The 15,990-nt window shown below is 36.5% G+C and overlaps 1 protein-coding gene across 1 annotated transcript in view; it reads left to right on the plus strand.

Annotated features, from left to right (window-relative positions):
- The window catches only part of LOC127625288 (voltage-dependent N-type calcium channel subunit alpha-1B-like), a 171,832-nt gene that overhangs the window by 47,874 nt on the left and 107,968 nt on the right, over positions 1-15,990 (plus strand). The window contains exon 7 of the mRNA XM_052100485.1: positions 12,604-12,707. Coding sequence (XP_051956445.1) covers positions 12,604-12,707 — 104 coding nt within the window. The remainder of the gene's footprint in view (positions 1-12,603; positions 12,708-15,990) is intronic.

Consider the following 15,990-nt stretch of genomic DNA (forward strand, 5'->3'; position numbering starts at 1 on the left):
GCATCTGTGCTGATTAATTTCAGGCACGACAAGTATTCATTCATTCTTAAAGAGCATTTGTGCAGGCAAACATCACCGTCTCCTCTCTAATTAGGTATTCTCGCTACATAGTCCAGGCTGAAAAGAAGAATATTTGTATCAAATTACTGGCTTCTCTCCAGAGATCAATATACTTCCCCTCTGTACCTAATTTTCTAATTTCTAATAGAGCTTTGATGGTCTCCAATCAGTGTTCCAATATCTCCGAAACATTAAAGGGAGTGTTCACCCAAAAATGAAGATTCTCTCACAATTTACTTACCCTCATGCCATTCCAGATGCATATGACTTACTTTCTTTAGCAGAACATATTTGATGAAAAATAGAAAAATATCTCAGCTCAGTAGGTCCTTGTGGATAATGGATGTGGATGGTAAAATATGTTTTAATGCTCCAAAGAGCACAGACAATCTGCATTAACATCATCCATACGACTCCAGTGATTAAATGAATGTCTTATAAAGCGATACGATCGCTTCTGATGCAAAATGTTTTAATATTTAAGTACTTTTTAACTATTAATAATTGCTTCCATTAAGCAGTGGTATGCACATTCACGAGAGGGCCGAGGTCACGTGGTCTCTCGTGTGGCGTATTGGTGTTGGCATGTTCATGCAAGAACTGCCATATGCGCAACACACCCAGAAGAGCAGCGCAGTTTGCAAAGGAACACTGTACAGACCGAATGCCATAAACAAATTGAAGCAAATTTGAAAGCAAAGCTGTTAGAAGAGTTTGATTGAAGAGGAGAGGAGGAGATAAATGTTTCTGCACAGCCATATTTATTTGAACCTGAGGTCTCCTACCAGGATCACAGGGAGATGGAGGAGGCTGTACCAACATGCCTCAGAGAGACAGAGAGCTCAGGAGATATGGTGGTGCACATGTGGGCAATGATTCCAACAGAGGTAGAGATTATCTGCTGTAACGAATGGAACGTTGCCATGCCATCACTGGAAAGGGACCTCAGCTCTCTAATGAAAGTGCACACTGCTGCTTACCGGTTCGCGATTATTTATGATTGAAAAGTACTTACATTTTTATCTTTTCAGCAACAAAACTGATCGTATCGCTTTATAAGACATTCATTTAACTATTAGATGACGTTAATGCTGATTGTCTGTGCTTTTTGGTGCATCAAAAATCGTGTTACAATCCACATTCATTATAAGGACCTTCTGAGCTGAGATATTTCTCTATTTTTCTTCAAATGCATTCTACTGAAGAAAGGCATATATCTGGGATGGCATGAGGGAGAGTAAATGATGAGAGAATTAAAATTTTTGGGTGAACTATCCTTTTAAACTCAGACACCCAGTTATTTTGAGAATTGTTTTGAGCTTAGAGGTTCATAACTACTTAATTCCAAACACTACAGTTTTAGACCATGTTTGAACCAAGGAGACCTGGAGAAAGATATATGTTAGCATTCCTTTTCATCACAATGGCAGTTGCTCAGCTGGTTTGTGTGTAGGGCTGAATGAATAATCAAAATAAAATAGAAATCGGCATATGACCCAATGCGATTATCAAACCACGAGGGCTGCAATTTAATTAATTAAATAAATAGTCTGAACACGCTGCCCGCTTTGCTGCACTTATGTGCTAAACTCTTTTGTCTGTGATGTGTTGTGCTTTCTTAAATAAATATAAACATGGTCTCAGTGTATCACACGTTTTTTCAGTGGTTTCAAATTTTATCTATCTGTTGCCCTGAGTGACAGATGTGCTTTGCGTTCATTTCGGTGTGCTAACGTGCCCTGAGTGCATTATATTTAAAGTGCTCCAAATTTACTGTAATTGAACATTTGCGTAATTTGTTTGCTTCTATTTACTTTTGCCTACAAATCTGAAATTTCCCTATGACACTGAAAGACACTGTGGACAGAAAGGGAAAAGGGAAGAGCATTTTACTGCATTAAAAGGCTGTTGTCACCTCAACTACAAACAACAGAAACATCAGTTTCTTCATCATTCAGCCAAAATAAAGGCTTGAGAATTTATCCAGACTTCATAGCAATGTCACCAGCAAGTTAAGAAATTATTAGATAAATAAATTACTATTGAATAATAAATTAAAAATATATATATATATTTTATATATATATATTTCTATAAAAATAGAACCACTTACACATTTTTTATGTTTATCATATCACAGTTAAAATCCCAATAGTTTTCCAAATAATTGCAAATAGATTTTTGTTCAGCCCTATGTGAGGGCACATGTTTTTTAACCAATCACCTAAGCCGAAGATGCTATATTACTAATCACTCTGAAGTCACAGGACAATGACATCCTGACATTCTGACTATGCTGATTGTTTGATGGTACCAAAAGAATGCACACACTCCCAAGTTTCACTATTCCAATCTGTGACTTAAAAGGCAGAAAACAGGGAAAATAATAGACTGTCAACAGCCGTCAATGTAGAAAAATGCTATTTGGCAGCAGAATGGTGTAGTTACGGCATTTACCTTTAGGGGCTAACGGGCACATTTTTGTAGTGTACATTTTCTGTAGGGATGTGCCACAGTGGTCAACTAATCGACTAGTCATCTAACAAGTCCAACTAGTTGATAAGTGTGGTCGACTATTAACATACATTTTTAGTGGTGGTCATTTTAATGGGAGATGCCATTCTCATATTAATCGAGAGACACAACTGCTTGGAGAGTGTTTTTGCATGATTGTAGTTTGCTGTGTTTAACAGTGAATAACAGTCAGCACATTAAAACCCTCTGCAAGAAGCTCTGTCTCTTAAATGCTTCAAGTTTAGTCCATTTATTCACTGGTGTTCTTTCAGCCATCAAAGTGCCATCAAAAATGGGAGAGGATGGTGATTAGAATTTGTAGGTCCAAAATGCACAGACAGTCAACATAAGAGTAATACATCCTATCTCCAGCAGTGATATTAATGCCTTCTAATGCAATTCGATCACTTTGTGTGTGAAAAATAACAATATTTAAGCACTTTTTAACAATAAAAGATCACGTACAGTCAGGATTTGATGAATGGCCGAATTTACACGAGTGCTCCCGTGACATAAGCACGATGGCACGTGAACAGACACACAACCAATGAGTCGAAGGAACGTGCCAATGCGCTTACGTCACGGGAGCACTTGGGTAAATTCAGGCGATTATTTATCTCCTATTGTGTTAAGCAAAAGAGAGAAACACATACGGGTGAGGGTGAATAAATTATTCCTTTAATGGCTGTAACCAATATACATTGTGGGGGTTGCATCCTGTCCAATATTCAGAAAAGTGACAGATCAATATAGTTTTCTTAGAGAATCATCTTCGTCTCTCCTCCTATAAGATGGCATCCTCCTTAAGTGTTCTCCTGCACACTGGTCTTCCAGTCTCTAGGGTCCTTGATGAGGTCTAATAAGGGATGGATGTTCCCAGATTATACCATCCAGACCTTGGCTCTCATAGGTATAATCTGATTATCTTGGACACAAGAACTTTACATCAGGGAAAATTGGAATCTAGTATCCTTTCTTTCTTGTCCTACACTGTTAAATTATTTTTCTAAATAGTACCAAATAAGTGTTACAATAGCAGAACCATTTTTGGTGCTAAATAGAAACCTTTTTTAAGGTTCCATAAATAACTTTTCTTTGAAAATGCTATTTATAACCTCACTAGTGCTATAAAGAACCTTTTTAATGCAAGGAGGGTTTTTTTTTTCTTACCCCTCTTTAAATCTGCTCCTATAAATTATTATAGCCTAAATTATGGTTTTACATTAAATATAACCAAACAAACAAATAAATGAAAGCAAGGCATGTTTCTGTCAATTAAGAACTTTTATTTTCTATTTAAATTAGAAATTGCAGAAAAAATTATGCTTTTACAGTAATCATTAGTTGAATGCAGGTTATTAAAAATATCTGCAAAAAATAACTGGATGCATGTTTTTCTTTGGACCATCAAGTCAAGTCAAGTCAAGTCATTTTTATTTGTATAGCACTTTTCACAACACACATCTTTTCAAAACAGCTTTACAGACAATCATGCATTAATAAAAACATGAAACTATAATATCTATAAAGTCTTAGAGTAATCATTGTGTAGTTTGATTAAATATTATTTAAATTGTGTATAAATATAAATTATTAAATATAATTGTATTTAGAACCCCAGCAAGTAAGCAGAAGGCAATAGTGGCAAGGAACACAAAACTTCATAAGATGTTGGTTAATGAAGAAAAATAACCAGGCTTACTGTGGGGGCCAGTTCCCCGCTGGATAAAAAGCATGAATATAATGCCAATATTCGTTATTTATGTGCAGTGCAAGTCATGGTCAACCAAGCAAGTGTTAAGGGCCAGTGTTTAAACAAAGATTTTGTGTGAACTGTAAGATTAATGACTTATGTCTTTGAAGGTCATCCTGGATTAACTGCAGAAGTTCACATAGATTGACCTTTGTTAGTTGGCTGATGAAGATTTTTATTTGCAATAAACTGATAGTCTTTGTATTCCATTTTAAGAGTGTAGTCCATCATTAGACCAAGGTGATGCAGGCAGAGTTCAGTGAGGTGCAACGCAGTTCAACCGGCCATAAAAATGTCTATGGGGGGCCTCGGTAGCTCAGTGGTAAAGATGCTGGCTTCCACCCCTGGTGTTCACTGGTTCGAATCCCAGGGCATGTTGAGTGACTCCAGCCAGGTCTCCTAAGCAACCAAATTGGCCCGGTTGCTAGGGAGGGTAGAGTCACATGGGGTAACCTCCTCGTGATCGCTATAATGTGGTTCGCTCTTGTTGGGGTGTGTGATGAGTTGTGCTTGGATGCCGTGGTGGATGGCGTGAAGCCTCCACACATGCTATATATCCACGGTAACGCTCAACAAGCAACGTGATAAGATGCGCGTGTTGACGATCTCAGACGCGGAGGCAGCTGAGATTCGTCCTCCGTAACCGGATTGAGATGGGTCATTATGCCACCATAAGGACTTTTTTTCTTATGGTTGGAGTTGGCATCAGTTCATCCTCTAAAGTTCATCGTAATAGACTGAAGTGATGTCTGGCTGGCACCGGCTGCATGAAGTTGTCATCACTCAGATACACGTAGCAGTGGAGTCCGACACCAAGCAGGAATAGAGCTGGATCTGGCCGGCTCTGGTAACCTCGGGAAGCAAATAGAATAATATTAGTGTAGATGCCATACATTTTTTTGCAGAGTTATAGATTATGAAAAATGTTTCTGAGAAATGTTTCTGGTTCTGGCAGCCTAATTATGAGTTGATGGATAAATTAGGTGAATGCCTGGCTAAATAGATTAGTCTTTAGTCTAGACTTAAACTGAGGGATTTTGTCTGCGTACCAGCAATGTTAGGGAGACTACTCCGTAGCTTGGGAGCCAAATAGGAAAAGGATCTACCTCCTTTCCTGGATTTTGATTTTCTAGACAAAAATAACAGACCAGAATTTTGCGATCGTAATGAACGTGATGGACTATGTATGGCTACCTTTCTAAATCTAATGGTCAATAAGCTCTGAGTAAAATAACTTATAATTATTGAATGCTTAGAGGACAATGTTGCAACAAGAAAAATTATTTTGCGCAATTAGTCATGCAAATACTTAAAATAGTAACAGCTTGTGGAAAGTTCCGCCATACAGTTTACTCTATATTCTTCTAGGATTTTTATGACATGAATGAGCTGAGAAAATGCAATCTCCCCAACATGAACAGTTACAGCCATAGTGGTAGCAAAAGTGGTATAAATCATGACTTCAAATTTGGCCAACCTTTTAAAAAAAAGTTTTGCTCCCAAACAACACATTTACGATAAAATGTAAACTTTAAATTCACCATGTTTTCACTTTCAAAAAATTGGGAATGAAGCAAAAGAAAAATAAGCAAGTGCAGTATAAAGATAGGGATACTAATAGGGACAAAAACCTGTGTGAACTGAAGTGTTCTGAATGATCTGTAACTCAACAAGACACAGCTGTCATTTTCTTTTGTCTTTTTTATTTATGGTCATTTGGGCTTTTTATGCAACTAAGAAAATATCAGAAAAGGACTGGGAGAGAAAGTGGTGGTGGTGGGGGGGTGATTTGGGTAATGAGGATTTGTGACCGCACCATTATTCAAAATGAGCATGTGCACTAGCCACTGTGCCATTGTTTCAACCATTTCATTTTGTCTTAATATTGAAGTCGTAATCTCATTCAAATGTAGTTGCTCACCTAGCCATTAGTTAGCCAATATAGGCTCTGTCTCACAAATCAATATTAATGGGAAGAAATAGGCATTAATGGAACCAATAATGTAACTTAAATATTGGTAATAAAACAAGCCTAAAGTCGTTCTCAGCTAAGAGAAACATCTTGCTTGATGATTATGTCACTTTAGAGACAGCTGCGTCCCAGAAATGCTTATCTGGAAATGAATCAAATCACTAATTGTCTTTGGTGGAATAAGCAGAACACTTTGAATGAGGTTTGATTACAGCCTCTGTCTGTGTTCATGCTGTCTCCAAATTTCTTTCAGACTACAGATAATAGGCAGTGTTGGGTAAATAATTTAATATAGTAATCCACTACAAATGACTAATTATTTCTCTAAAATTGTAATCAGATTACTTTACTAATTAATTGAAAGTAATCACATTACTAATTACTTTACGTTTAAGTTAGTTTCTAAAATAATTTTCCGCTCAACAAATACAAAATAATGTCTATTATTCCTTGTTCATTGTTACACTCAAGTCATACACTCACATTTCTCCTTCACAATGACTTGTTACAGGGCCATAATTCATGTATTCTTAATATATAATGTATTACTTTAATAAGTACTTCAAAGTAATGAAATTAATTGAAAGTCGGTAACTGTAATCCGATTAAAATAATTTTAAATGTAATGCATTACACAACTTTTTTTTTATTATAAAAAGCCATTAGATTACAGTAACTAGTTACTTTGTAATTAGATTACACCTAACACTGATAGGTTGAATTTTCCAGATGTAGGGCTGGAAGTTTATGGAGGACAAAACATGCTAAAATAATAAATAAATACATAAATAAATAAATGTAATAATAAGAAAATAAATAAAGGAATAAATGTCTTGATAAAACAAATATAATTCGTTTTTAATGAAAGTTATTCCTGAATTTATTTTTGTATTACTTTTTTCCTTTATTTATTATTTTCTCTATTTATTTATTATTTCTCTATATAATTTATTATTCAATACTTTTTTGTTCTTTCATTTGTTTTGTTTTTAATTATTATTTATTTATGCATTCATTTATTTTTATATTTATTTATTCCCACGTGTATTTATTTATATATTTAAATATTCCCACATTTATTTATTTTTGTATTTATTCTTACATTTTTGTCTCTTGTATGATAATTATGTGGGCGGTTCCTGCTTACCAAGCGTGTGCTCGATTACTCTTGACTTGTTTTGATGTGACATTAGGTCATTGCCATATTGTGTAAACTAAAGCTATTTGTGGGGCTAAAAACATAAGAGTGTAAGTCAATCCAAGATTTATTGGTTATACTAAAATCACAAAATAAATGGGGAGCTGTTTCTTCAACAAAACCACAAAATGAGCAAGTTTCATAAATGATATGATTTAACCTTATGCTTTTCTTTTATTTTCTGTGTATATAACTTCATATTTTGATGTCCGCAAATCCATACTATTCTGTTGTTATGATTGTTCATTGTAAAAGATACAACCATGCTTCATTTCCCTGATCATTTATGTAGGTATGTATATATAAGTTCTGCAATAAAAAAAAATAAAATTCAAAAAACTATAGCTGACACTTCAAATATATCAAGAGAGTTGCGCAACTTGCGACTGAAGTCGATAACCTCGCATCAAATTACTATTTCATTTAGAGTAGAGGTGCTTATTGATGTTTTAGGAGAGCTGTATGCCGGTATTAGTGTCGAAGCACATCCTGGATTGTTAAACTCTCTGCAAAACATTTTCCTACATATTCAAAATCTGTGTGAGTCAAAGGGTGCTAAGGAGGGACGTCCATCTGCTTCCTATAAGTACTATTGAACTCTTAACCAATGATGCACTGGAGCTACGCAAGGACCGCCTCCCTCATTTCCATGTTGCACACAGAAAAGTAAAAATAAATACATGTATAAATAAATAAATAAATATATATATATATATATGGGAATATATAAATATAAAAAATGAATTAACACATAAATAAAAAAATATGCTAAATGAATAAATAATTCAAAGTTAAAAAGAATAAAAATAAATATAGAAAATAATAAAGTCATACAATAATACATTCAGGAATACATTTAATTAAAAACTAATTATATTTGTTTTGTCAAGACATTTATTCCTTTATTTATTTTTTTTATTATTACATTTATTTATTTATTATTTATGCAGGTTTTGGCCTCCATAGAAGTTTGTGTAAGAAAGAGTGAATTCAAACATATTAGTTACCACACATACTCTATCAAGAACATGTATTTTAGGGCAGTGTGTAAACTATATTGTAATTAAGAAACTAATTAAGATTTTGTGTTTTCTGATGTCCCATAGGCCATCCTTATTAAGCTTAAAAGGATTTGTGTACTGTTATAATTTTAAGAACACATGTATTCGCACCTCATAAAATGGGGTATATTGAGGTTTAATACTGGATAATTAGGTTACAATCCTGAACTGCTATATTCCTGACACTCTGATGTATTGTTAGCAGATGCTGTTGCCCTTAGTTTGGTAATCTGATGAAGTCTGTAGTCAGCACCCAGAGGAACATAGACCTGATCAATGGGCTGGGGGCATGGGCCACAGAAACAATTTCAGACACTATGGCTACTGGTGAACACATTCTAATATTGCTTAACTACCCTGGCCATCACATTAAAAAATTATACAAGCATTGTCTGAGCAGTGGGTCAATGCTGTGAATCAATAATCAACATTCAAGTGCATAATAAATGGTTGTCCACGATTGTTATTCCTGTGTAAATACATTTATGCTGACTTTGCCCAGCATTTAGAAGTCTGTGTGAACATGGTATATTTGCCACCTCAATGTGGCTTCTTAGCAGAGTAAATTTGATGCAAATCATATTATTTAATAATATATAATTGGCTCATAACACCGTGATGTGGCCTCCACATCAATACAGTATTAATGGAGCACGAGTGTCCAGATCCCGACACAGACCATAACGAACCAGACAGGAAGTCAGGATCCAGACACCATGCTCCCGACATGGAACAAGACGAACCAAATACAGACAACGAAGCACAAGACATACATGGGATGATGATGCCATGGTCCTGTCAGACCAAAACCCAGACTGACAGAGTGACAGGGCCGTGACACATTTGGTATTTCAGAAATTCCAGGCTTTATATGAAGTGTGGGTGATTCACCATTGTTTCAGACACCCTCATAATGAGAGGAAACTATTCAGTGTAATCTCATTTTTGTCTGATGTCAGATGGAGTTCATCCAGTATTTAAAGAAAGAGCTGCATCATTAATGTTACATTAATCTCTAGCTTTTCTTTCAAAGCACAGAGATGACATTACATACCATTCACAGGATCAGTTCAGAGTCAATTTGATAAAAAAAAATAAAGAAATAGTTTTGCTAAATATAAACAATTTTTCTGTCATCTTTTATTCCTATGCATGAAACAGGAACAGATTTTTAGCTTTAAAAATATCAGTTAAAAAATCTTTCAACGCAAATCAGAACCAGTCAAACACCCCTAAAGCTGTATAATAAATGTACCACTCAAAGGAGTGGAGGAAAGATGCAGCAGTGGAAATTGGCTAAGACTGCTTTATCGTTCTTGCCATAAATGCAATTTTAAAGTTACTGGAGAGATAAAGGGATAGAGGTAGGCATGGTGAACTGGTTGCCGTAGAAACAGTTGTGTGTGTGAGAGAAAGCGTAGAGGGGGTTCAAGAAGAAGAAGAAGAAGAAGAAGTTTTATTTATATAGCGCCTTTCCATAGCTCAAGGTCGCTTTACATTGTACATTTCAAATACATTTAGACACGCTCACATACATTACAATCACGTACGATACAGAGTCACCTTATCAAAAATGCATGTTAAATAGATATGTTTTTAACTGGGTCTTGAAAGTAGCCAAAGATGAGGTATTACGTAGTTTAAGAGGTAGCGAATTCCATAATTGAGGAGCATTAATACTGAAAGACCTTCCACCTACAGTAGACAACCTGAAACGAGGGATGGACTGTAAACCAAGTTCAGCTGATCTAAGGGACCGGGCAGGACGGTAAGGGTAGAGTAGGTCAGACAGATATTGGGGAGCAAGACAATTTAATGCTTTGAATGTTAGCAGCACTACCTTATAGTGGATACGTGATGCCACAGGTAGCCAGTGAAGGTCATGAAGCAGAGGAGTAATGTGAGCAGAACGCCTGGTAGAGGTGAGAACTCTTGCTGCAGAGTTCTGAACATACTGTAATCTTGCAATAAGTTTTTTGGGAAGACCAAGAAATAAGGCATTGCAATAGTCCAGGCGTGATGTGATTAATGCATGAATTAAGGTTTCGGCATCAGCTAAAGTGAGAGAAGATCGTAGACGAGCAATATTACGAAGATGGAAAAAAGAGTTTTTAACAACAGAAGAAATATGAGAGCCAAAAGATAGAGTTGGATCGAATAAGACACCAAGGTTACGAATCGATGACTAAGGCTTAACGTGAATTCCATCAATGTCAAAGGACTGGTCCATCCTTTTAACTGAGGCAGTAGAGCCAATCACTAATATCTCAGTTTTCTTATCATTTAATTTGAGGAAATTCAAGGACATCCAATGCTTGATGTCCTTGATACATGCAGTGAGTGAGTCAGGCAGAGATGGCCTATCGGAGCTGGTGGTTAGATAGATTTGAATATCATCAGCATAGCAATGGAATTTAAGTCCATGCCTGCGTATGATGCCACCGAGTGGATATATGTAGATAATGAACAATAGTGGGCCAAGAACCGAACCTTGAGGAACACCCTGTGTGAGTGAAGCAGTGGCAGATCTAAAACCTTGTATAGTGATATAATACTTTCTGTCGCTGATGTAGGAAATAAGCCAGGAAAGAGCAGAGCCAGTGATGCCAATATCAGAAAGCCTAGAGATCATTATTTCATGGCAGACTGTGTCAAAAGCAGCGCTTAAATCAAGGAGCATCAAGATGTTCAAGAAAAGAATGGTGCTGGGGAGTATGTAAAAAACAATGCCGATCTCTGTGTGCTTGCTGAATCAGCATTCCCTCAGGTCCCCTCACAATTACAGACAATATGGGAGGGTAATTTACAATAAAATTCCTCTTGAAGAAGTCTCTCCTTTATGCTCCCTGTTAAAAAGCAACCCTCCCTTGTTCAACCAGCTTCATTAAACAGACCAGCATTTATTGCTGGCGAACAACATGGCTAGGCTGACCCACAAGCTGGAAACGATTCATGCTGGAAATTCATGCTGGTCTAAGCTGGTCCTTTCAGCAGGGCTTTCCATGCCTCTGCCGCTGCTTTGTGAATGGCCCTGTGTTGTAAATGCTCTGAATCACAGAGGGATTGTCCGTCAATGTCACTCACTTGTCTAGAAGGAGTTTCTTCACAAAGTGGCCAGTAGATTAAATTTCACTTCCTTTTTTAGCCTGAAAAGGCCATGGAATCTCACAGAAAAGCAATTATCTGGGCAATAAGAAGGATTAAGACTTTATTGATATGGATGTGCTAGCATGAAATGTGTTAAAAAGATTATTACAATGGATTTTTGTGAAACTGGTGTAAAGGATAGGTGGATTGGAAGGCCATGAAGAGCCACGGAGATTTGATCTCTCATTTGTTTTCATAATGATGTTCTATTCTCTCTGTCTCTCCCCAACTCCTAAATTTCTGCCATAAAGGGATTGCTAACCCAAAAATGAAAATTCTCTCATCATTTACTCACCCTCATGCCATCGAAGATTTATATGACTTTCTTTATTCTGCTGAACACAAACTAAGATGTTTAGAAAAATATCTCAGCTCTGTAGGTTCAAGTGAATTTTGGCCAAAACTTTGAAGGTCCAAATGACTCCTGTGGTTAAATCCATATTTTCAGAAGTAATATGATAGGTGTGGATGAGAAACTTTTAAGATTTAAGAGTTTTTTTTACCATAAATTCTCCTCCCTGCCCAGTAGGTGGTGAAATGCAGAAAGAATTTGAATTGCCAAAAACAAAAGAAGAATGTGAAAGTGAAATAGGAGATTTATAGTAAACAAAAGGACTTAAATATTTATCTGTTTCTCAACCACATCTATCATATAGTTTCTAAAGATATAGATTTAACCTCTGGAGTCTTATGGATTACTTTTTTGCTGTTTTTATGTGCATTTTGGACCTTCAAGGTTCTGGCCACCATTCACTAGCATTGTGTGGACCTACAGAGCTGACATTTTTTTTTAAATCTTCATTTTGGTTTCAGCAGAAGTTAGACTGTCATACAGGTAATGTTGAGAGAATTTTAATTTTTAGGTGAACTATCCCTTTTATTCCTTCTCTCATTGCAGACCAACGATGCCTCAGGGAACACCTGGAACTGGCTCTACTTCATTCCGCTCATCATCATCGGCTCTTTCTTTATGCTCAATCTGGTTCTGGGGGTGCTGTCAGGGTGAGTCTGTATCCAGAGTGATCCAATGAATCTCATCTTTAGCTGCATCAAAATTAGAACTCTGCTTTTTACACATATATGTAGTTGATGCATAACCATGAACCTTTTTTATCAAAATCAAAATTGAAAAAAACTAAATTGTATCTTGGGTCAGGTCATCAGTATTTTACACATTCTCTTATAAACCTTTTACCTGCACTAGATCATTTTAAATGGTCCACAGGTATCACAATGTTATTTATAATGAGATGCAAATTGTGCAATGCATCTTTTTTAGTTTTTTGCTGAAATAATGTTTTTGTACTGCCCCTATACAAATACTATAAATAAATAAACAAAACAGTAATATAACGTCATGAATGCAGAATGCATAATAATTATAAAAGAATTAGCAAAATGTTTGTGTAAAGCAGTCAATGGAAAGGAGGAGGCGAGAACCGGCTTGATTATATAAACAATAATTTAATGAGAAACTTAAAAGACAACAAACACACACACATGACTGACATGTCCGTAAACTATCTCTCTCTCCCGCACAATCCTCCACAGTCACCCTTTATCCCTCTCGGAGGCTTGCTTAGCCTGATAAGGGACCGGGTGTGTAGAATCACGACCCGGCCTGCCCTCCACCTTGCCACATTCCTCCCTCGTTCTCTCGGGCAGGAGATCCCCCGCCGCGTTTAGACTGATAAGGGACCGGGCGTGTAAAATCACAACCCGGCCCTGCCCTCCGCCCTTCCACAGTTTGAAATAGATGCAGATGCAATATACTGTAGCTTGTCATACTGCTTGACATGTCAACTTTCCAAAAGTATTTAAACAACCCATATACTGTACCAATGCCAATTTCCCATAACCAACTTTTCAAAAAAAATTCTGAAAATACTTGCAACTTCTTGAAAATGACCTGAAGGGGTGTCTCTATGTTACTGAAGATAGCAGTACTGAGGCCACATCCACACTGAGTGACCGATCAGACCGAATGTGTTATGGCATTTAAACGCTTCCCACAGCAATACAAAAGTGTCTAAAGATGTATTTAAGTTCTTCTTAACTTGATACGTTTACATTTTGCTGTATTTGTACCCCTCATCCACACTGGAACAGTGTTTGCAACCTGGTCTCATAGAATCATGTTACTACACCTATTTTTATTTTAACCTCCTGGAACTGCTAGCTAATTTATTAAAACCTTCTCATTTAAAAAATGTGTCATTTAAAAGCTTGGATTTTGGACTTGCTGCTATTTCAGGTTTGGCAGATGTAACATAAACCAGAAATGTACCTATATTACAGATAAATGCTGATTTGTATGACAAATAAATTACTATACTCTTGCATAAATTGTTTAGTGCCCATTTATATCAGTGCTAATGGTAATCCTGATGACTCGCTCACAAAGAGAATAATTAACTTTTAACAGCTGTAATAATGCACTGATTCAAAATCAGGCATTTAATAAACATTAAACAACAAAACACACAATACTAACCCTAATCTCTGTAAACATGGTGTAATATTTATGATAGCAGCCAGACTGCGAATGCAGCAGGGGTTTGTGTGTTATGTATGTGCGCGGATTGTGTTTATGCATGTCTTATTCACAGACGCTTGTTACAGTGCTCATCTGTGACAGTTCCAATGTATAACTTATGTTATGTGAACACAACAATAATAAAAGGTATAGGTAACACCATGCAGATGGAATAGTCATGAGTCATAACGTTAGAAATGTCTCAACTCGTAAATTACAACAAGCATATTCATTTCACTCACAAACTATTGTTTTTAGCCATATCGAGTCACTCTGTGAGAATAATTTCAAGATAAATGTACTGTTGTCGGTTGTGCTTTCACTTGTTTTAATCGTAATGCCTTTCTGTAAGTAATAATGTGCCATTGCTATTGCTTGTCTTTCAAACACACAGAAACCATGTGTGTGCACATAAGCACTGTCGCTTGAGGCTGCCCGAGTCCCTGCCTGAAGGAAAGAAGCCAAAGGCAGTCAGAGATTCTCAGCCGCACGCAAATAAACCGTAACAAATTATCGGCGAAAATATCAGTGGTAATTCCATTATCGACACAATAATAATATTTAGATTTTTCCAGTTATCTGCCAATAATATATCGTCCACCGATATATCATGCATCCCTAAGCTACATTTTTGCTAAATTATGATTAAATGGATTTATGTACATATCACAAAATGTCCTTGTGAAATAAACACACAATAACAATTACTTTTATTCTCTTTTACACAGATCACAGGTAAATGTCAGATTATTAATTCATAAATATGTACATTTCGCCCTGTTCCTCACAAAATGCTATTTAATGACATCTAGACACTAGCGATACAATTTAACGCTTGTATAACATAACTCAAGTGTTTGCATTAGCCTACATAGTACAAATCCTGCTGAGCATGAGTCGACATTATCAGGCTGGGCTTTTCCTTCACCAAAAACAGACTTTTGAAAACAACTTTTAGTACCACATACTTTGGCAATTGATGACGTTAGAAAGTTTTGAACTGAAAACGTATTAGTGTGGATGTGGCATGAGTTGATAAAGATGGCAATACTGAGATGCCCATAATAATTTCAAAATAACTTCTGACTTCCTATAGCATTGAAAGCACCATAAAATAATATCTGTCTTACAGGTTGAAATCCATTTACCTACAGCCTATGAATATACAGCGTAGTAACGATGTTAAGTGCAGTAAAGACCTGCTTCTGAATTTGATTAGGCAGCCGTATTTAGCCAATGCAGTGTTGGTCAGAATTAGATTTTTCCTCCATCACTTGTGATAAAGCCAAGAGTCACATACGCACTCTGTAAAATGAGTACCAAATGCACACACATACACGCAAAAGCATCTATATTTTTCCCACATGCTTTGTCTCTCTGGTTGCTTCTCTTTCTCTCTCTCTCTCTCTCTCTCTCTCTCTCTCTCTCTCTCTCTCTCTCACAGACACACACACATGCCCATGCACACACACACACACACACACACACACACACACACACACACACACACACACACACACAGACACACACACACACACACACACACACACACACACACACACACACACACACACACACACACACACACAAACACAGACAGGCTGTTTTAATGGAAGGTCTCTAGATAAATACTTTGTGGTGAACTCTATCTGCTGTTGGGATCTGAATGGATGATTTTCTGGGAACCAAATCTAATATTTACTCTATTTCACTAAATAGCCCTTCATGTCTATTCTGCCGTCAGTTTGG

Source organism: Xyrauchen texanus, chromosome 3, assembly GCF_025860055.1.
Source record: "Xyrauchen texanus isolate HMW12.3.18 chromosome 3, RBS_HiC_50CHRs, whole genome shotgun sequence".
NCBI lineage: Eukaryota > Metazoa > Chordata > Actinopteri > Cypriniformes > Catostomidae > Xyrauchen > Xyrauchen texanus.